At 40.9% G+C, this 23,453-nt stretch overlaps 1 protein-coding gene across 2 annotated transcripts; it reads left to right on the top strand.

Annotated features, from left to right (window-relative positions):
- Positions 1 to 385: 385 nt before the first annotated feature.
- On the top strand, positions 386 to 22,469 carry LOC139461283 (uncharacterized). 2 transcript variants are annotated; one of them, XM_071242915.1, is made up of 6 exons: positions 386 to 666; positions 17,230 to 17,750; positions 18,583 to 18,741; positions 20,109 to 20,252; positions 21,406 to 21,595; positions 21,838 to 22,469. In XM_071242915.1, the coding sequence occupies exons 1-6, from the start codon at positions 599 to 601 to the stop codon at positions 21,842 to 21,844; spliced, it is 1,089 nt and encodes a 362-aa protein (XP_071099016.1). In that variant the 5' UTR covers positions 386 to 598; the 3' UTR covers positions 21,845 to 22,469. The 2 variants fall into 2 exon arrangements, with proteins under 2 accessions (XP_071099016.1, XP_071099021.1); XM_071242920.1 differs by lacking the exon at positions 21,838 to 22,469 and having other exon boundaries at positions 21,406 to 21,599.
- The last annotated feature ends 984 nt before the right edge of the window (positions 22,470 to 23,453 follow it).

The raw sequence follows: 23,453 nt of genomic DNA on the forward strand, positions 1-23,453 counted from the left end.
GTGCATATATATATTTCTTATTTTAATATTCTTATTTTTACGTTGTTTATTGCGACGTGAAGTAAACCGCTTACTCAAGCCATCATGTTGCTTACAGTTAAGTAATGTATTGAAGTACACTGTATCATTAAGTTTAAATTGCTACACTCAAATATAAAGGTTTGTCGTTCAGGTCGTGTATGCAAATCATACAAATATGTGTCTGTCAAGACATAGGTATATATCTACAGCATGCACGGCGAAAATATTACACAAAAACTATGGATCATTTCAATATACGATTGTTTACATGCCCATATATGTCAGCGTTCATGGCTCACTGCAGGTCGTATTGCGAAAACGCACCTGACCTCTGACCCAGGAAGCTATTTTCGGAAACCTTCTCATTTCGGACGATTCTGCTGCAAGTTCTGGTTCGTAGCCATACTGATCGATGCCACGGACATGATGGAGGGTTGGGCATTATTTCCCAGTACAAGTTTGTTGTTGACCACGTTTAGAACTACATGAAGTAGTATGTTACAACACAAGAGGACCTGCCATCTCGCCTTCTATGATGCCCAGTTAGTTCTAGGTCGTAGCCTAAGCGTCGGTCGACATGGACGAGTTCCTGTGTTACAGTCAGTTCGAGCGGGAATATCGCAACTTTCTACAGAGACTGAAAAGGTAAAATCATATGCCTTAATTGGTTGACAGTTACCAGATAAATCAGTGAAAGGATATTTCAAACGATATCTTTCCCTTGCACAGAAACCCGGAAGCCTGTTTGTTGATAATGTTATTTAAGCTCCTTGCAGCGATATCTCATTTCCTACTGGAGCTGTTCAATAAACGAGAAAAACGAAGCGAATGTAACACGCGCTGTGTGGAGCTTAATGTCACCTTGCCCCCAATCGTTAAACTGGGTTTCGTATACTATTCCTAACCTCTATGAACGCTTACAAACGGAAACCAGTTTTAAAAACTTTATTCTTTTTGCGAAAAGCATTGTTATTGTGGGGGATACTGAGGATACATTGATTATGCTTTATTTTCATAATTAGCAGAAGGAAAAGGAAATGGGAAATATGTTTTGGACCAGTAAGATATTTACTCAGATATTTAACTGTACTAAACAAGAAATAGAAAGTACTGTAATATTTTAAGTGTTGTGTAGTATAGTATATTTTTATGTATACATGTTTACCTCTGTAAACAGACATCTGTTGATGTTGAGGTTTAGTGTATACATGCTAATCACTGTAAACCAAAATACTTTGAAATTAGGGCTATTAGGGCTGGGATGGGTAACTCGGGTTGGATGGGTGGGTCCTGAGTACGACCCGGTACCCACAGGACTACCCGGGCCCGTGGCTAGTCACGTGATATATTGTTTAATGACAAAAGCTCAATATAGCTCAGTGGTTACACTGGAAGTCGCTAATGTTTGCATTTCTTTCTGACGATGCACACATTCCTTTTGACTTGTATTTGTTTGAGTAAAGATAAAGCTTCAGTCAACTTCAGTGAACGCATATGATCTGATTGTTTGATACATGTATCTAAGTAGTTTTAGCCAGGGCTGTGGTAAAACAATTACCAATCAGACATTTTGTTCCCTACTCTTGAAAATTGAAGTGGGTACCCGGGTTGGGTCGGGTATAGGGGGTCAGGTACATGGTAAATTTGGACTCGTCCCAGCCCTACAGACTATCCTAGCACATGTCACCTGAATATATTTCGTGAAAAACGTATGAACGTCAAATTGTGTCGTTCATACACTTATGAACGTCAATTTTGCGGTCATGTGACCGACCTCTCGTCCAATGGAAAAGCCGTATATCGTGTAAACTTCAAATTAAAAAATTATATTAAAGTGGAGGTGTTATGTGTATAGGTCTACCTCTGTAAACCATCTGTTGAAGCAGAGTTTTATGTATACAAGCCAACCTCTGTAAACTGACATCCTATTGACTAGAGGTTTCATGTGTACAGTTTAACCTCTGTGAACAGACATCCTGTTGAAGTAGAGGTTTTGTGTACAGTTTAACCTCTGTAAACAGTCATCCTGTTGAAGCAGAGGTTTTATGTGTACAGTTTAACCTCTGTAAACATACATCCCGTTAAAGCAGAGGTTTCATGTGTACAGTTTAACTTCTGTTAACAGACATCTTGTTGAAGCAGAGGTTTTATGTGTACAGTTTAACCTCTGTAAGCAGACATCCTGTTGAAGCAGAGGTTTTATGTGTACAGTTTAACCTCTGTAAACAGACATCCTGTTGAAGCAGAGGTTTTATGTGTATAGTTTAACCTCTGTAAACAGACATCCTGTTGAAGCAGAGGTTTTATGTGTACAGTTTAACCTCTGTAAACAGACATCCTGTTGAAGCAGAGGTTTTGTGTACAGTTTAACCTCTGTAAACAGACATCCTGTTGAAGCAGAGGTTTTATGTGTACAGTGTAACCTCTGTAAACAGACATCCTGTTGAAGCAGAGGTTTTATGTGTACAGTTTAACCTCTGTAAACAGACATCCTGTTGAAGCAGAGGTTTTATGTGTACAGTTTAACCTCTGTAAGCAGGCATCCTGTTGAAGCAGAGGTTTTATGTGTACAGTTTAACCTCTCTAAACAGACATATACAATCACGCAACCATAACCATTGCCGCGAGAGCCACATCAATTTGGGCTATCTATTTACGAAATGTGGCTTTTCCGGCCTGTAACCGGTTAATTAACAACTTCGGAAATATCTCCCGTCACGTTTATCGTGACGGCCATTTTGACGTCTTGTACTTGATGTAAATATAATGTATTACGACGCTCTGTCATTGTGATTGACTTACTGAGGTAGTTCTTAACAGACCTTCTCATTTAATGAGCATATAAAACCGATGTTCCTCGCTTTTGGGGGAACTATTTTATTCCGGAATTGCCTATTAAAGCTAATACTCAAGGCACCATGCGTGTATATGTCAGTTGCGACTGTTCGATGGCAACTGTTATTTGATAACCCTTTCAACTGCTACATCAGCTTCTTGGCATGATAAGGGATGTGGGGTAGCCCAGTGGTTAAAGCATTCGCACGTCACGCAGAAGGCCCGGGCTCGATTCCCCACATGGGTACAATGTGTGCAGCCCAGCCCCGCCGTGATATTGCTGGTATATTGCTAAAAGCGCCGTAAAGTCAAACTCGCTCACACACTTTGCATAATATGATTCTACCTACTATTTACGAGGATATGGAGGGCCACACAGTGTCCGTGTAGTTGTCTTCCAGTCGGTAGCGACAACATCAATATGAGATCAATATCAAATATATAGAAATTTCCAAAATGTATATTGAAGGATGTGGTTTTCATATATTCCTAACATTTATTTAGTCCCATAGCTTTCGGTCATGGGAGCCGTGCCAATTTACACTTGTCAGAGGGGTACACAAAGTACGTGATCTAAGCTACTAGTTATCGGACTCTCATTTTTGTGGAAGCCTCAGTGGCTGAGTGGGTTAAATCGCTGAACTTTTGTGCTGGCGACTAGGTGCCACACTCTGACAGTGTGGTTTCGAATCCCGGATGGGACTTAACCCCAAAAGGTACTAGAATCTGTACTTTACTAGGAAAGTGTTATCCCAAATATTTTGTTAATGGTAATTTGAAAGGCATACGCTACCAGGATACATCGTTCGAGATCATGTTGTAACCTTTGAGCAAATGCAGGGACGTGACATTGTAGCAGGATAATGTCCGCCCGCAAGTTGCACGTTTTGTAACAGAGGCTGCACAACATGTACTACCATGGCCGGCTGTTACTTCAGACATCCCCCCTGTGTCACACCCGATATTGACATTGCTAATTGAGTCTTTTGGGGGCGTTTCTCTCTGTCTCCTGTCACATTTTCAAGTATTACATTAACATTTTTAACAATAGACTTTCTGTATTTATGGAAGAATATAATATGATTTCTCGTATTCACGGTGGATTTCGAAAGATTCTCTGCAATAGATACTCTCTTTTTTCTGCAAAATTTATTCCAATCTCAAAAGTTAAAGTCAAAGAAACAGTATTGTGCGTTTATTGATTTTTCCAAGGCGTTCGACAGAATATTGAGAGTGGGGCTTTGAACCAAAATGCTAAGACGCGGTGTTAAAGCAAAGATATATATTCTTATTATAAATATGTACCTTAACATTAAATCGTGTGTGATGATAAATGGGCGTTAGACACAGAGAAACTCTTATTTAACCAAATGATTTTGAACAAAATCTTACTGATAATAAATGTGAAAGAATCCATTTAGAATACTGTAACAGGATTAAATCATGAGGTTTTATAAAACTCATTTTAATTCTATACGACGATGATACAGTACTTTTTTGTGCCGACAGCAGCGCCAGAATAAACTCAATACTTTTCATAAGTACTGTAATGACGGGAAACCAGATATATATTTAAAAAAATGAAAATAGTCATCATTGGGTCAGGTCCAGCTGACTGGTGTAAAGACAAATTTAATTTCGGCCACTTTTCGATAGACAGTTAATTAAGTTGGTATCCCTTTACACCGAGATAGAAAATGAATACATCTGTTAAATATGGAAGCATGAAAACTACAATTAGCCTATTAAAACATGCCAGAAATTTACATTTACCACTAGATTGCCTTATCGAAACGTTTGATACAATTGTTTTCCCTTTTTTACTTTATGGTTCTGAAATAAGGGGCTTTCACTACGCCGAAATAATCGAAAAGGTACACCTAACATTCTTAAATCTAGCTGCAGGTATAAGACGGTTTAGGCCAAACGTCATGGTATATGGCGATCTCGGACGAGAACCTAGTACTGGAATTTCGAAAAGAATGGTAAGTTATTGATGTAAGTAAGCTGAGTCAGCCTTCACAACATACAAATAATATCGCATATTTTATGTTAAGATTTATAAAATAAAGGATACCCCCTTTCTAAGGCTTAATCATATCGACCACCTTTGTGGTCTAGTGGTAGAGCGTCCGTCCGGAGAGTGGAAGGTCCGGGGTTCGATGACCGTCAGCGTCATACCAACATACGTTAAAAGATGGTACTTGTTGTTACCCTGTCTGGCGCTCGGCATTAAGGCACTAATACCAGGGCTGGTCGGCTCGGAGTCAGTATACTGTGTCTGAGTGGGGTATTCATGTTAAACTGCAGCATGGTATCTCAGTGCGCTACACACGTGTAAATCAATAGTAGTTTTATAGTTTTAAAACAAATATATGAGCACCCAGCCAATTTGTCTCGCGAGACACTCATAAAGAATGTACATCGTAGTCAAAATAAAGTTGATGTTATGATAAGATATAACAAGGTACTCCCTGATTTATACGATTCATCCATGCCACATATACAACGCTACGTCACGCCACGCCAAGTCGCACGAAGCAGTGTGAAGATCCGGTTTGTCTTCAGCAACCCATACTTACTGTAAAAGGCGACTATGCTTGTCGTAAGAGGCGACTAACGGGGTCGGGTGGTCAGGCTCGCCGACTTGGTTGATGCATGTCATCGTATCCCAATTATGTGGATCGATGCTCATGATGTCAATCAGTGGATTGTCTGGTCCAGACTCGATTATTTACAGACTGCCGTCACAAAGCTCTAATATTGTCGAGTGCAGCGTTAAACAACAAACAAACAAACATGCTGGAAATGTACAATTGTCATGTTTGCTCAGTGAGTGAGTGAGTTTGATTTTACGCCGCTTTTAGCAATATTCCAGCAATATCACGGCGGGGGACACCAGAAATGGGCTTCACACATTGTACCCATGTCGGGAATCTAACCCGGGTCATCGGCGTGACGAGCGAACGCTTTAACCACAAGGCTACCCGACCGCCCCATGTTTGCTCAGAGGTCATGTATGTATATACTATCGGATTTAAATAAGGTCAATGTTAACACAGAAGGTAAGTATTACTATATATGACACCGCTAGATTCCGACAAGGACAAACTCCTATCTCTATTCCAGATTGCTTGAGACGCAACTTCAGCTACAGCCCCGAATATGGCCGGGAAAGAATATTTTCTCAGACTTGAGTTATCATGTCATGATTATTAATACCTCGAACGTCATTGTAATGAAATGTGAACAAATAGTTTGGTGGTGCTGATATGTATTCAAACGTACTAAACTTCTTTCTGTTCGCAATACATATTATCGGCCAAATTACTGGTTTTGTTTTGATTAAGACAAAACAACAATCAAGAATTACTGCTACATCCGACTAAATGATGGATCATCGGGACTGGACAGATGTTTTGATGTGCATATATGTATTTCTTATTGTAATATTCATATTTTTACGTTGTTTATTGCGACGTGAAGTAAACCGCTTACTCAAGCCATCATGTTGCTTACAGTTAAGTAATGTATTGAAGTACACTGTATCATTAAGTTTAAATTGCTACACTCAAATATAAAGGTTTGTCGTTCAGGTCGTGTGTGCAAATCATACAAATATTTGGGGAGTAGTGCACTTTACCGGGCGCACTTTTTCAGATCCAATTAGCGCTCACCGGCTCTGCTAATTAATGCGTTAATTAGCCAACGCTCTACCACTGGACCACAGGCGCTATCACATGTAATCAGTGCTCGTTTAACAGGTCATTAGAATCCCCATTGACATGCATGCGTAATTCAGTAAACAATGAATTGCGCATGCGTGTGACGTCACTGCCCGCTCTCCCATTCATCTTTTCTTGAAACCACACCCGCAATTGTTTATGTCAACATGACCGACGGTATAACGAGACAGCGGTGGCACTATAGCGCGGTAATTGAGCGGATGGTAGAGCTCGGGCTGCGCCCGGTAAACTGCATTGTTGCCGACCGTTTAGAACTAGTTCTACACAAAGTAATATGTTACAACACAACACAAGAGGACCTGCCATCTCGCCTTCTACGATACCCAGTTAGTTCTCCAATCCTATTTCTAGGTTGTAAGCGTCGGTCGACATGAGCGAGTTCCTGTGTTACAGTCAGTTAGAGCGGGAATATCACAACTTCCTACAAAGGTTGAAAAGGTAAAATCATATGCCTTAAATGTGTCGCGGGTTCTGCCAACGATGTAATTGAGGGAACTGAGGCGGTGCGGATGAGGTATAAAAGGATTTATTACCTGTAAAAATATATAAATCACATCAACATGAATTGATGAGTCGAGGAAGAGAGAATGTCTTCCCTCGACAATGGCGTGACATAAAGTGGCATTTGAAAGTGTTCACGTCACATCCCAGGTATTAGCACGAGATACTGCTGGTAAGACAACCAGGAGTAAGATTGAGAGATGAAGCGTCCGTAAAATGAAACAGAGATAACTCTTGGCAACTAACCCTAAATATATCCGGCGACACCTTCCCCCCCTTTGAGAAATGTTGTCCTCAACATTTAAATGTGCTGAAGCATCCAAACAGAGAAAAGTGAAACCTTTATACAACTACTTACACACATTATGAGCTCACAACGTTGAAAGTTGATAACACAACTATACAAAAACCTCAAACGATTCTGGGATACCAGCGGCCGATGATGTATCCTCAGAAAGGAAAACATCTTTATCAGAGTAAACAGATGGTTTGGCAAGAATACTGTAGTCAGTTACCCAATCGCCATTTCTGAGCCAAAACGGAGGAGCTCTGTTACGGGTAGGCCTCCCCATATCAGAGTTCCGTTCTGACACATGATCAGTGGAGTCTGCAACTACATCCTCGTCATGAGCAGACGTTGTACCGGGCTCCTCTTCCGCTGAAGCAGATGACTGTTCAGGAGGGCTGGAAGTATAGTGTGTTGGAGAACTGTTAGATGATGGTCCAGGAGACGTGTCAGCAGGAAATGAGTCTTCAAGCTCCATTACAGTTCCTACTGTTTCCATGGATTCCTCTCTATTAGCTTCAGTTCTTTCTTCAAGATCTCGACCAAAGTTAGTTCCATTGGATCCAGTAACCTGAGACACTGGTGGACTAATATGATCTGGTAACAATACAAATACTTCCTCGGGTTCTTCGTCTTCTGGCTCCATGAGTTCTTGGTATTCTTTCACCTTCAAGGACACAGATTTCTTCATCCCTGCCTTTCTTTCATTGTTTTTCTGATGTCCAAACACTGGTTCTGCTGGTATTGACACAAGTGGCAGGAGCATGTTCCGATGAAGTGTCTTCGTCGGTCCTTTGCCATCTTCCTGTTGCAGGGTGAATACTGGGATGTCCTCATTTGGTTGGTTTACCACTTGGAACACATCCCGTCCCCACTTATCAGCAAGCTTGTGTTTCCCAGTAAGTCCTACAAGACGAACAAGGACACGGTCACCAGGTTGGAGAGTTGAGGCGCGCACTTTGGCATCATATCTTTTCTTATGACGTCGACCAGCTCTTTGGGCTTCACGTGATGCACTTTCATAAGCAAAGTTTAATCTCTTTCTCAATTTGTTGATATATTCAGTCGTTGTAGTGTGGTCATCACCAATCTTCTTGACTCCAAGGAAAGCATCAACAGGCAGGCGTGGATGTCGACCAAACATAAGGTAGAAAGGTGAGTATCCTGTACTCTCATGCTTTGTGGCATTGTAGGCGTGAACCAGTGGAGAAACATAAGTCTTCCAGTCATTTTTCTTATCTTCTTCAAGGGTTCCCAACATGTTCAGAAGAGTCTGGTTGAATCTCTCACACATTCCGTTTCCTTGGGGATGATATGGTGTGGTTCGAGTCTTCCGAATTCCTGTCAGTTGACATAACTCCTTGATGATATTGCCTACAAAGTTTCTCCCTTGGTCGCTGTGAAGTTTGGCTGGAAATCCATAGTGCACAAGGAAATTATCAAAAAGAACTCTTGCTGTTGTCTTTGCGGATTGATTTTTGGTTGGTATGGCAATAGCATATCTTGTAAAATGATCTGTGATCACAAGAATGTTCCCGAATCCTCCTTTTGATTCCTCCAATTGCAAGTAGTCCATGCACACTAGTTCCATTGGTTGGGTTGTCTGAATGTTGACTAGCTCAGCTGATTTCCTTGTTACAGGTGATTTTCGTCTGATGCAGTTTCCACATTTACGAATGTATCTCTCTACATCTTCATTCATGCCAGTCCAGAAGAACCTGTTTCGAATTAAGTCGAGAGTACGGTCTCTGCCTTGATGTCCTGAATTATCATGGATGGCCTTGAGAACTGTTTCCTTGTGTATGGTTGGTAACACAATTTGATGTACAACTCCATCACAACTGTTCACACTTCGATAGAGAACCTGTTTAGGAAAAACTTGTCCCATTCCAGAAGGAGTTTCCTGACGGATTGATCTTCAAGAGAACGTTGGCGTGCTGTTGGCTTGTGTCCTAGGTTCAAAAGTGATATCAGCCGAGCAAGTGTTTTATCCAGTGATTGTTCTTTCCTCCAGTTGTGTTCTTTCGAGGCTAAAGGCAGGGATGGTTCCTCTGGATATATGGCATCCTCATGAAAGGTAAGACTTTCAGCACGAGTACCTATCGCCTGGTGAACTTGACAGATGGCCTTGATACTTGGAACATCCAGTTTGGTTAAATCAGCTCCATGATTATGCCGTCTGGACAATCCATCTGCATCTTGGTTCTTGTTTCCCTGGCGATAAATGATCTTGAAATCATATGCTGAAAGTGCTGCTAGCCAGCGATGTCCAGTGGCATCAAGTTTAGCAGTAGTGAGGACATATGTCAAAGGATTATTATCCGTCTTCACTTCAAACTTGTTTCCATAGAGATATTCGTGGAACTTGTCAGTTACTGCCCACTTGAGTGCCAGGAATTCCAGTTTGTGAGCTGGGTAATTCTTCTCACTCTTCCGTAGAGCTCTACTGGCATAGGCTACAACCCTCAAACGTCCTTGTTGCTTCTGATAAAGAACTGCTCCAAGTCCAGCTCGGCTTGCATCTGTGTGTACCTCAAAAGGCAGGGAATAATCAGCATAGGCGAGTATCGGTGGTTGCGTTAAATGATGGATGAGAGTATCAAATGCTGCTTGCTGTTCTCCTGACCAGATCCAATTGTTGATCTCTTTTGTAGGTCGCCTGCTCTTCTTCTTGGGTTGTCCTACGAGCAAATCATTGAGTGGCTTAGTGATCTTGGCAAAATCCTTCACAAATCGCCTGTAGTACCCAGTAAATCCTAGGAATTTGCGAACATCTTCTGTATTCTGTGGTACTGGCCAGGTCTTCAGAGCACTAATCTTTTCTGGATCAGTCTCGATTCCATTAACAGATACAATGTGACCAAGATACTTCACCCTTTCTCTGAAAAGCTGACATTTAGATGGTTTTAGCTTCAGTCCGTTATTTCTGAGTCTTTGAAATACTGCTTCCAGTCGTTCCAAGTGCTCGTCAAATGTGCTTGAGAAGATGATGATGTCATCAAGGTAGATGAGACATTCTCTTAGATTTAAATCTCCCATGCATTTCTCCATGAGCCTTTGAAATGTTGCTGGAGCATTGGTTAGACCGAATGGCATTCTATTACATTCATAAAAACCTAATGGTCCAACGGAAAATGCAGTTTTCTCCTTGTCCTTTTCCTCAAGCTCAACTTGCCAGTATCCAGAGCGCAAGTCCAACTTGGAGAACAATCTCGATCCAGACAGACAATCTAAAGTTTCATCAATTCTTGGAATTGAGTAGGAATCCCGAACTGTTCTTGAATTCAACAATCTCATGTCAAAACAGAAACGTAGACTGTTATCCTCTTTGCGGACTAACACCACATTAGATGAGTAGGGACTGTGAGATTCTCTAATGGCTCCACATGCTATCATCTCATGTAAGTGTTCCCTTACTTCTTCAAATAATCCAGGAGGGATTCTTCGATGTGGCTGCTTGAAAGGAGTATCATCTGTCAACCTGATTCCATGCTTCACAGTGTTGCAGCAACCTAAGTCTGTGATATCTGAAGACATGATGCAATCCCAACGCTGTAGCATGTCAGAGACTACTTGCTTCTGTGGGTCATCAAGATGGCTGTCAGAGAGATCAATCCTTGATTTGCAGTGCTGAGAAGAAGTATCTGTTGTGTCCTCTGATACATGATTCGTCTTTTTAGCAGATACATCCAGGGGCACTTGTGTAATGACACGAACTTGGTGGAGTTGACAGAGTCTGGTCTTTGGACGGATGGTGATGACTCTTGCAGACAGGTTGCAGCATCGAACGGGTATTCTGGATAACTTCCCATGTTTTCCAACTTCAACTAGGCGTGGACAAACAGACAAACCTGTATGCATGTCGTATTCAACTTCAAGATGTTCAGTAACAGCAGTGTAATTCCCTGGACTATGACGAATAATTCCACTGAGGGTGACCATCTGATTTGGCTGAATAATGATAGGTTTATCATTGGTAGACTTGACTGTTCCTAGAATGCCATTGTAACTAATTGAATCCAGTGCAGTAGTCCATTCCTTTGGTAATACCTTTCCTGTTTCCTGGTTTCTGGATTTTAATCTCTTAAGAACATTGATGCCAATCACTGCAGGGATGTTCTTGTTGTATTTTGTATCCTTGGTTATTAGTATAGGAATCTGCAATTCGACATCATAGCAAGGAATGTAGATTGATACATCAATGTATCCAGAGTAAGGTATGTTAGTGTCTCCAGCTCCAGTTATTTGAAGTTCAAACTCAGTTAGGGGCCGACATTCAATCTCTGATAATGTAGAGTTGTAAAAGGCTTGACTGACAGTTGTAATCTGGGATCCGGTGTCTAAAAGTGCAGAACATTTAACTCCAGCGATGACTACTTGAGTTTCATTAGCCTCTCCGATCATTCTGTCATGTAGATCTGTTGGTTTAGGGCTATCACTTCCATTGGCCTCTACTAGCCCTTCAGCAGTAGGCCATTCTAGTTTAAAGATCCACCACGTCTCCCACGTTCAAGTCTTCCACGACCTCTGCCTCTAACTGGGATACCTGTAACTGTAGAAGAATCCTTCTGGGCTTCTAATACTGAAAGTCTATCCAAGATCTGCTTCAAAAGTTTGTTGTCCGTCTGGGGCTGTTGCTTTGGCTGCGCTAGTTCCAGCTTGTCCAGTCTCTTTATAACTTCTGATAGCTGCTGAGATATCTTGGCAGAATAATCTGTATCTGGTGTGGGGTTCCTATCCATGACGTGTGGTTGCTGTTGGACCTTGGATCTCATCCTTGGATGTGGCTCTCCTTGCATCTCACGTTCAATTTCTCTGGTGGTCTGCAGAAGATCCTCAAAATCCTGTCCTGAGTAAAATGAAGGTCGGGTAGCATTCTTTAATGTTTCCCGAAATAATCCACTCCAGAATTTATTCCTCAGAATACTGTCTCTCGATGTAGCATCCATGAAGCTTCCTCTGTCTGTGGCTCTCTGTAGTAGGGTTTCCAATCTAATTCCCCATGATGCAACTGATTCAGATTCCTGTTGACGAGTCGTGTAGAAAGCTTGCATCAGGGATTCCGGATTATCCACCGTGCCATATAGTCCTTCCAGTGTCCTCACGATAGTGTCAACTGTTGTCCTCTCACCTAGTGAAAGAAGAACACTGGATGCATCACCTTTGAGGGACTTCCTCACAGCCTGAGACAGAATAGCAGGTGGGTAAGCATCATCTCGAATAAGGCATCTTACTTCCCATTTCCAAGTTTCAAAAGATGACTCCGTTTTCGGTACAGGAGTTTCTCCGGAAAAATGGGAAATCCTAGGCAATTGAAATTGGTACATCTGCTGGTTGAGAGATCCTCTGTGTTCGTATGGTGATCTATTTGTAGGGACATGTTGATCAGTGGTGTGTCCAGGTTGTAATCCTAGATGTCTTGGCGTGATGGGCTCCCTTTTATGTACTGGCGTAGATACGTTGCTTTGGTGAAGCAAGAAGGAAGGGGGTACAGGATGAATGTTATACCGGCCAGTGGTAGTGAGATATGCTAACATCTTCTGTTCGTCTTCCTGTGTTATGGGCTTGTCATCATTCCAGTTCTCACCTCCAGAAGCCATGTTGAACAATGAAGTACGGATACAGGACTATCTATTGCCAGAACAACAGATGCACAATCACCAAAGTTCCGATTATCCTCAGTGGTAAACAAGGATTAACAGGAACACAACAAGTGCCTCACCAACTGAAGCCAATATAAAGAACAAAAATAATACCAGCTTGTGTATACACAAGACCAACTGCCAACTCAGGAACAGCAAACCAACCAAATACAAACCACGGATGTGACAGCCAACCAATATCGCTAAGGATACCGTGTAACCCAAACGTCAGTTCATAGCAATAAAATGTAAAGCATATAACAGTGAAGAGCAAAGGGAGGTAATTACCAATGACAAAGTCAGGAATAGTGTCACCAGTAATTAAAAGAAAACTCAGTATGAACCCTACATGATTTTATTAAATAAGATTTTCTATAACGCGGAAGCAAAGTACCGATGTCAACACGCGTAGTCAAGAACAAGTTACGTAACCGGATGTAAACACGCGAAGTGAAGGCACGGAACGCGAAAAGTGACGCGAAAACAAGTGCTTGTTTAATAAGTGCTAATGCCGGTGATGTGGGTCGCGATCATTCTCATTCACCCAATGAAGTAAATACTAAAACTAATGCTAAATTAAGATATTGAAGAATGAAATAAACTAAGAAATAATCTAAGAAATTGAATAACAAAGTCCAAGATGAGACAATTATCTAAGTAGACATCGTTTATACAGATTGTCTAATTGTCTCCCAATATCTAACACTAATATTTATAACTAAAGCTAAACACTAATGTTTATCCCAGACAAAGTATCAACTAACTAATAATAAATAACTGCAGTGTTAGTCAATATTCTTATCATCACATAATAAACACTTGAAGTATCTACTATATGGATTTATAAGAATATATATCTATACATATACATGCAACAGGACCTAGTGCGCACAAATACTAATAAATAGATAAAGCTGGTAGTAAAGCATAAACATGCAGTATAGATATCACCAATTTCCACGGCATACACATTTCCAGCGTGAAATCAGAAGTGTAATAGTCAATCAGTAGACGTTAAAGTTCATCTTTGCAGATTGTAAACAAATAATGTCAACATTTCTTGAAGTGTTCGGAGTCCATCGCCATGAGAAGCGTACAACACAAGTACAGGTGGAGATATTCTAAAGCACCCTTGCCTGCATATAATGTCTATCACAGTCGTCCTTGAATATCACAGTCGTCCTTGAATATCACTGTCTGAATATAAATTATCACAGCTTGACAATAAAGATTTATGATCATAAAATCATTAAAATGTCAAAGTATATACTTAAAAAGTCTGTGAAGGTGATTCAGGTGATAATGATGATATGGTTGAAAACGATGATCACGTGGACGATTACGACTTCAATGATGATGTTGATGTTGTGATGACGTTGTTAATGATGTTGTGGCTCTACCTCAGTCCCTGTTCGGGCGCCATTTTGTCGCGGGTTCTGCCAACGATGTAATTGAGGGAACTGAGGCGGTGCGGATGAGGTATAAAAGGATTTATTACCTGTAAAAATATATAAATCACATCAACATGAATTGATGAGTCGAGGAAGAGAGAATGTCTTCCCTCGACAATGGCGTGACATAAAGTGGCATTTGAAAGTGTCCACGTCACATCCCAGGTATTAGCACGAGATACTGCTGGTAAGACAACCAGGAGTAAGATTGAGAGATGAAGCGTCCGTAAAATGAAACAGAGATAACTCTTGGCAACTAACCCTAAATATATCCGGCGACAATTGGTTGACAATTACCAGATAAATCAGTGAAAGGATATTTCAAACGATATCTTTCCCCGTGCACAGAAACCCGGAAGCCTATTTGTGGATAATGTTAATTAAGCTCCTTGCAGCGATACCTCATTTCCTGCTGCAGCTGTTCAATGAACGAGAAAAAACGAAGAGAATGTAACACGCGCTGTGTGTAGCTTAATGTCCCCCCACCCACCCCACCCCCCAATCGTTAAACTGGGTTTCGTATACTATTCGTTACCTCTATAATCGCTAACAAGTGTGGATACCAGTTTAAAAAACTTAATTCTTTTTGCGAAAAGCATTGTTATTGTGGGGGGTACTGAGGATATATTGATTATGCTTTATTTTCATAATTAACAGAAGGAAAAGGAAATGGGAAATATGTTTTGGACCAGTAAGATATTTACTCAGATATTTAACTGTACTAAACAAGAAATAGAAAGTACTGTAATATTTTAAGTGTTGTGTAGTATAGTATATTTTTATGTATACATGTTTACCTCTGTAAACAGACATCTGTTGATGTTGAGGTTTAATGTATACATGCTAATCACTGTAAACCAAAATACTTTGAAATTAGGGCTATTAGGGCTGGGATGGGTAACTCGGTTACTCGGGTCGGATGGGTCCTGAGTAGGACCCGGGTACCCACAGGACTACCCGGACCCGTGGTTTAATGACAAAAACTCACTATGGCTCAGTAGTTACACTAGAAGTCGCTAATGTTCGCATTTCTTTCTGACAATGCACACATTCCTTTTGACTTGTATTTGTTTGAGTAAAGATAAAGCTTCAGTCAACTTCAGTGAACGCATGGTCTGATTGTTTGATACATGTATCTAAATAGTTTTAGCCAGAACTGTGGTAAAACAATTACCAATCAGACATTTTGTTCCCTACTCTTGAGACTTGCAGCCGGTACCCGGGTTGGGTCGGGTATAGGGGGTCAGGTACATGGTAAATTTGGACTCGTCCCAGCCCTACAGACTATCCTAGCACATGTAACCTCTATATATTTCGTGAAAAACGTATGAACGTCAAATTGTGTCGTTCATACACTTATGAACGTCAATTTTGCGGTCATGTGTCCGACCTCTCGTCCAATGGAAAAGCCGTATATCGTGTAAACTTCAAATTAAAAAATTATATTAAAGTGGAGGTGTTATGTGTATGGGTCTACCTCTGTAAACCATCTGTTGAAGCAGAGTTTTATGTATACAAGCCAACCTCTGTAAACTGACATCCTATTGACTAGAGGTTTCATGTGTACAGTTTAACCTCTGTGAACAGACATCCTGTTGAAGTAGAGGTTTTGTGTACAGTTTAACCTCTGTAAACAGTCATCCTGTTGAAGCAGAGGTTTTATGTGTACAGTTTAACCTCTGTAAACAGACATCCTGTTGAAGCAGAGGTTTTGTGTACAGTTTAACCTCTGTAAGCAGACATCCTGTTGAAGCAGAGATTTTATGTGTACAGTTTAACCTCTGTAAGCAGACATCCTGTTGAAGCAGAGGTTTTATGTGTATAGTTTAACCTCTGTAAGCAGGCATCCTGTTGAAGCAGAGGTTTTATGTGTACAGTTTAACTTCTGTTAACAGACATCTTGTTGAAGCAGAGGTTTTATGTGTACAGTTTAACCTCTGTAAGCAGACATCCTGTTGAAGCAGAGGTTTTATGTGTACAGTTTAACCTCTGTAAACAGACATCCTGTTGAAGCAGAGGTTTTATGAGGGGATACTGTGACCGCGCCTGGTTATCCCCTGTTAACCCACATCCCGTTGAGGCAGAGCTGTGTGTTTCAGGGTTGACCTTGTCATACTGATGAGACAATGGTGTGTGCACAGGATGCAGGGATGCAATAATGAGCAGCCCCATCTTTTGAAACATTTGTACATTTTGAAATTGTTTGCTAAAACAACATGATTAACTCATTTGGTGATGATATTATCAAGATAATTACACAAATGCAAATGCACCCATCCTTTCCCAAATAAAAGCTGTGTATGCATTGCAAGCATACCCCCTGTTAATGCAACGTCAGTTTTGACAGCAGTATTGGTTTATATCTAGCCAGGAACCCTTTCTAACCTATATCCGTGGATGTTAACACTGTTGGGAGCTTGTTGAGTGAGTTTACATTCTAGAATACACAGGTGTTAGTAATTCATGGGCTCCATGTTCTATACACCGTTGAAGATCCAAGTTGGAATCGGTCTTCAGCAACCCATGCTCGTTAGAGGCGACTAACAACAGGATCGGGTGATTAGGCTTGTTAATTGCGTATATCAATGCTCATGATGTCAATCACTGGATTGTCTGTTACAGATTCGATTATTTACAGACTGCTGTCATATAGCTGAATATTGCTGAGTACAGCGTTAAACAACACACAAACAAATCCATGTTCTATAACTAATAAATGCTACTCATAAACAATTTGGGCATTTCAGAGAGCAGGAAGATGAGCTGGATGAGCTGATCAATGCTGGGAGATTAAAGATCGTGAAGAGGGTGCTGTACCATCTGATAGAAGAAGCCACAGATGACTCAACCCTCAAATACCGACCTGAGTCAACAGGCACGGACATTTCTCTTCTTGAAAAACTTCGAACAGTTTCGAGATTACAAAACAATCCTATATTCAAAGAAAAACCACCAGAGCCTTTGCTTGAACCTAAAGTAAAACAAAATAAAACCCCACCTGATGTATCCCACGTAGATGTTGCTTCTGGTGATGGTGCTGCTGGTGCTGGTGCTGGTGCTGGTGCTGGTGCTGGTGCTGGTGAATACAGTGGGCCTGATGATGATGACTCTGATCCTGGTGTTGGTTCACAGGATGAAGATGAAGATGTGGGGGTGGAGTGTGCTCCTGTTGCCAGCTCAGGCACACAATGGGGGAAGGTGTCGACACTAGCCCTGGAGGATGACAGTGACAGCTCAGACTCAGAATCGGAAGATAGGTTAAGTGAAGGTAATTAGAAGATTCCGAGGTAGAATAGGTCTTCAGCAACCCATGCTTGCCGTAAAAGGTGCCTATGCTTGTCATAAAAGGTGACTAACGGGATCGGGTGGTCAGGCTCGCTGACTTGGTTGATGCATGTCATCGATCCCAATTGCGTGGATCGATGCTCATGATATTAATCACTGGATTGTCTGGTCCAGACTCGATTATTTACAGACCACCGTCATATAGCTTGAATATTGCTGAGTGCAGCGTTAAACAACAAACCAACCAACCAACCAGAAATGTGTTGATTTGAAAAGTTACTGATGTGTTACATTACGGCAGCTGACTCCCCACCCGAGGGGATTCGGGGTAAGAATTTTGGTCCCCAGCAACCCTTGCTTGTGGAAGAGGTGACAAACAGAATCAGGTGGTCAGGCTGCTGACTTGGTTGATGCATGTCATTGTATCCCAGTTGCTTGATGTCAATCACTGGATTGTCAGGCCCAGACTTGATTATTTACAGAAAACAAACACACATCGTTTGTCTCCCAACACTGATATACCAACCATTACCCTGCTGCATCAGTGAGTTGGTACACCACATCACATCACTTGATACACAAGATTACATAACTTGTACTACATGACTTGATATGACTTGCCACACAACATGGCATGACATTCATACACCATATTACATGACTTGTTACACATGACATGACGTGATACACCAGATTATATGATCTGATAGGACGGCCTCTGTGGTCCAGTGGTAGAGTGGAAGGTCGGGGAATGTTCTTTCATGCAGAAAATGTAAGATGTGATATTGATGCCTTCCTCTTGTTCTCCATATCAGACATAGTCGCCTTGCAGAGAGAACAGTGGGGTGAAATCCGTGAAGAACTGTTCAGGACTGTTGAAGACAGGAAAGTCAGCAGCATGGACACCCTCTTCAGGACCAAGTTGACCAGAGCTCTGGGGAGTGGCCCAGATAAGAAGATGAGAGAATGCAAGAGTAAGATATAGAGAATCTCACCCGAGTGTCTTTTGATATCTCATATATCAACACGAGTTGATAAAAGTGGAAAAATTCCGAGGCTTGCCGAGGATTTTTGACACTTTTATCAACGAGTGTTGATATATTTGATATCAAAAGACACAAGGGTGAGATTTTATTTATCATCCAACATCATTCTTCCAACTTTTTCAATTTTTAGACAGTAATTAGCAGTGTTTTCAGTGTAAAAAGTACTGCTAACAGCTTCAGTAGCAGAGCCATTAGTGATGTCATTTGATTGTGACGTCATGGTAACCAGTGATGTCACAATGGTCTGCAAAGCATTGTGATGTAATTTCATTGCAGCGATATCTACAGTGTAGATATCGCTTGATCTCACCCAAGCGATATCTCCTGTGGGAGCCAGTTTTGGATGATAAATTACTTTTCTATCAATCTTCAAATTATGGTTAGTTGATGAGTGATTTTCCTCCACCTGATAATTTACATGCAAGGCGACAATGAATTGGGGGAATGATTCCTAATATCCCAATATTATAGCAACTTCAGTTTAATCTCGACATTAAGGAGGATTATTTGGGTATTTATCACAATAACCTTGTTGAGATGAGGCCCCTGTTGGAGATGAAACAACTGTTAAAAATGCATTTCAGAATATGTCTCCAGCATCCAGTACTTATCGTCAGGGGCGGTCTGGTAGCCTAGTGGTTAAAGCGTTTGCTCGTCACGCCGACGACCCAGGTTTGATTCCCGACATGGGTACAATGTGTGAAGCCCATTTCTGGTGTCCCCCACTGTGATATTGCTGGAATATTGCTAAAAGCGGCGTAAAAACCATACTCACTCACTAAATGAGGATTGGATGGTTACAATGTCACCTTGCTGATATAGTGTCTTCGTGCATTGCTAGTTTGGATTGTGGTCGTATTACCAAACACAGGTTGTCTCGTCTAGACTCAATTTAGCCGTGAAAGCGAAGGAATATTGCTGACTGCAACGTTCACCAACATTCACTAAGGTTTGATCCTGACTTGTGAACTGACAACTCTTGGATCAAGCCAGAGTGAATAGCGGATTTACACAAAAGAATCCTGTAGATAACAATACGAAATCCTGAATAATGCACCACAAACCCCACCCACTCAAGTAAATATACATGTATCATCAACCAATCAGAAACAGTAGCCCACTTGTAGGTGTGGCCTATTTCTTTGTAATTGCTTGGTTGGACAATCAAATAACTTGGAATCACAATTTTTTTATTTGAAACTAAACGATTCATATTCTATCATCGTGGCATGTGCAGAGTTAGAAAGAACAGATTACAACTTTGTGTAATACCTCTGATCCACATGATCTGACAGATGATGACCAAACCGACAAGCGTATGTCTGTGAAGGAGCTAGGGAAGTGCTACATACACATCGGTCTGGCGGAGGTTCACAGGGGGAACGCGGACAAGGCAAGCACAGCCTACCAGGAGGCCTTGACCATAGCCTGTGAGGGAGGTACGACCCAACTTTCAGCATTGTTCATGCTGGGAAGAAACATGCTCAGCTGATAGAACCTCAGTGGCCTCGAGTTCTTCACAAATTGTTTTGGAAACTGACTTGATTTTAAGATATTAGTTAAGGTTGTGGAAACTACCAATGGCTCCGGTTCTGAATAAAATATTTTGGAAATTGACTTGATTTTAAAATATTAGATAAGGTTGTGGAAACTACCAATGGCTCCGGTTCTGAATAAAATATTTTGGAAATTGACTTGATTTTAAGATATTAGATAAGGTTGTGGAAACTACCAATGGCTCCGGTTCTGAATAAAATATTTTGGAAATTGACTTGATTTTAAGATATTAGATTAGGTTATGGAAACTACCAATGGCTCCGGTTCTGAATAAAATATTTTGGAAATTGACTTGATTTTAAGATATTAGATAAGGTTGTGGAAACTACCAATGGCTCCGGTTCTGAATAAAATATTTTGGAAATTGACTTGATTTTAAGATATTAGATAAGGTTATGGAAACTACCAATGGCTCCGGTTCTGAATAAAATATTTTGGAAATTGACTTGATTTTAAGATATTAGATAAGGATGTGGAAAATAACAATGGCTCTGGTTCTTAATAAAATATTTTATAAATTAACTTGATTTAAGAATGGATATGAACTTTCTCATCAGCTGAATACATACCCACATATATGTGAAATACTGTCAGTGAATTTGCAAGAAAATGCAGAAATGTATGTAGTTTGATGTCCAATGCATTAGCTAAATCTAAACACATGAGACCGATGAAGATCCGGGGTAGAATAGGTCTTCATGCTTGCCGTAAGATGCGACTATGCTTGTCATAAGAGGCTACTAATGGGATCAAGTGGTCAGGAGTGCTGACCAGGTTGATGCATGTCATCGTATCCCAACTGAGTGGATATATGCTCATGATGTCAATCACTGGATTGTGAATTTGTCGGGTCCAGACTCGATTATTTACACCTAGCCATCATATAGCAGGAATATTGCTGAGTGAGGCGTTAAACAACAAACAAACGAACAAAAAAACTAAACGCATGAGTTCCTTGGTATGCATGTGTGTACATTGTATAGTAACTCTACAGTATGCATCACTCCTTTATCATGCTGTTTGTTGTGTTGGAAGATGACAAGGAACTTCATTGGTCAGCTCTGGAGGGCCTTGGCGTGGTGGAGCATATGAATGACCACGTGGACGAGGCGGTCAAGTACTTCAAGAGCGCCCTGGCAATACTGGACAACGAGTGGTCAACAAGTGCAATAACCTCCGCCCAAGATCGCATCACAGCACGGATGGGTACCCCGGGGCATGTGGTGTAAGTGACAATCTCACATTCACGTTTGTCCAATGAAACCTTGGTACATATTCTGCAACTTCTGAGTCAGATCGTCCTGATAAAGAAATACCGGGTATGGGAGTAACGTCCAGATATGGGTTGCTTTCATTGAAATATAATCGAACATTGACTTTGAAATTGTGTTGACACCGAGAACAGGTACATTAATAGTTTTCAAAGTTTATTAACTTTATTAATAAGTTGTTTTCTCTAATTTCCAGTAAATGACGACGCAGTGATGTCTAGAGAGGACTCAAACTAAGAGTCATCAGAAGTCTTCTTCATTTTAATATTGGCGATTCTCCACAAGTGGAGTTTGAGCAGATAATCATCATACATGTATAATCATGAGTCTCTGGTTCTGGACTCTGGAGATCGAGTTGTGGGTACCTACTGATCCATTACCGTACGCTCGTCTACATGTAAATCTGCAGCCTTTTAACAAACTCCCTTGTATCAGCCCCACTCTTCCAACAATGGCTTGCATATCTACATGGGGCAGGAAACAGTTGTTAAAAGGAACAAAATTGTGTTTGTTAAGATTTATGTTATTCCAATTCATTGAAACATATATACTGAAATGTGAGACTTTGCTGAGATGTTTTCATTGATATGTTTAATATTGACAAGTAATATATCCAATCAGCAAAAGCATTCTCAAAAATTCGAAAGAATGTTGACTTTGGATGGACTGTGATAGATGTGTAGATGACACCTAGATATCTTCATAGTGTTGAATTTGTGTGAAGATATACGTCTTCTCAGGGGATTAACATATGCATGTATATAGTGTCCAACAGATGTGATCTTGCTTCTGTACTTATGATGTACTGATGTATCTGTATTTTATCAGTCAAACCATTAAACGGCTTTTCTTAAGAAACTTGTTAAATTTATATTCCAATCTTTCTTGAGATACAGGAAGACAGAGAAGACATTATGACACGGGAACATAGGGAACTGATAAGACATTAACACGGGAATGTAGGGAACACATGAGACATTAACACGGGAACATAGGGAACACAGACATTATGACACAGGAACATAGGAAACACATGAGACATTATGACACGGGAACATAGGGAACACATGAGACATTATGACACAGGAACATAGGGAACACATGAGACATTATGACACAGGAACATAGGAAACACATGAGACATTATGACACAGGAACATAGGGAACACATGAGACATTATGACACAGGAACATAGGGAACACATGAGACATTATGACACAGGAACATAGGGAACAAAGACATTATGAGACAGGAACATAGGAAACACATGAGACATTATGACACGGGAACATAGGGAACACAGACATTATGACACAGGAACATAGGAAACACATGAGACATTATGACACGGGAACATAGGGAACACATGAGACATTATGACACAGGAACATAGGGAACAAAGACATTATGAGACAGGAACATAGGAAACACTTGAGACATTAACACAGGAACATAGGAAACACATGAGACATTAACACAGGAACATAGGGAACACATGAGACATTATGACACAGGAACATAGGGAACACATGAGACATTATGACACGGGAACATTGGAAACAGACATTATGACACAGGAACATAGGAAACACATGAGACATTATGACACGGGAACATAGGGAACACATGAGACATTATGACAGAGGAACATAGGAAACACATGAGACATTAACACAGGAACGTAGGGAACACTTGAGACATTATGACAGGAACATAGGAAACACATGAGACATTATGAGACAGGAACATAGGACACACATGAGACATGACAGGAAGATAGGGAACGCATGAGACATTATGACACAGGAACA

Source organism: Haliotis cracherodii, unplaced genomic scaffold (genome assembly GCF_022045235.1).
Source record: "Haliotis cracherodii isolate W230 unplaced genomic scaffold, xgHalCrac1.p SCAF_1, whole genome shotgun sequence".
Classification (NCBI taxonomy): Eukaryota; Metazoa; Mollusca; class Gastropoda; order Lepetellida; family Haliotidae; genus Haliotis; species Haliotis cracherodii.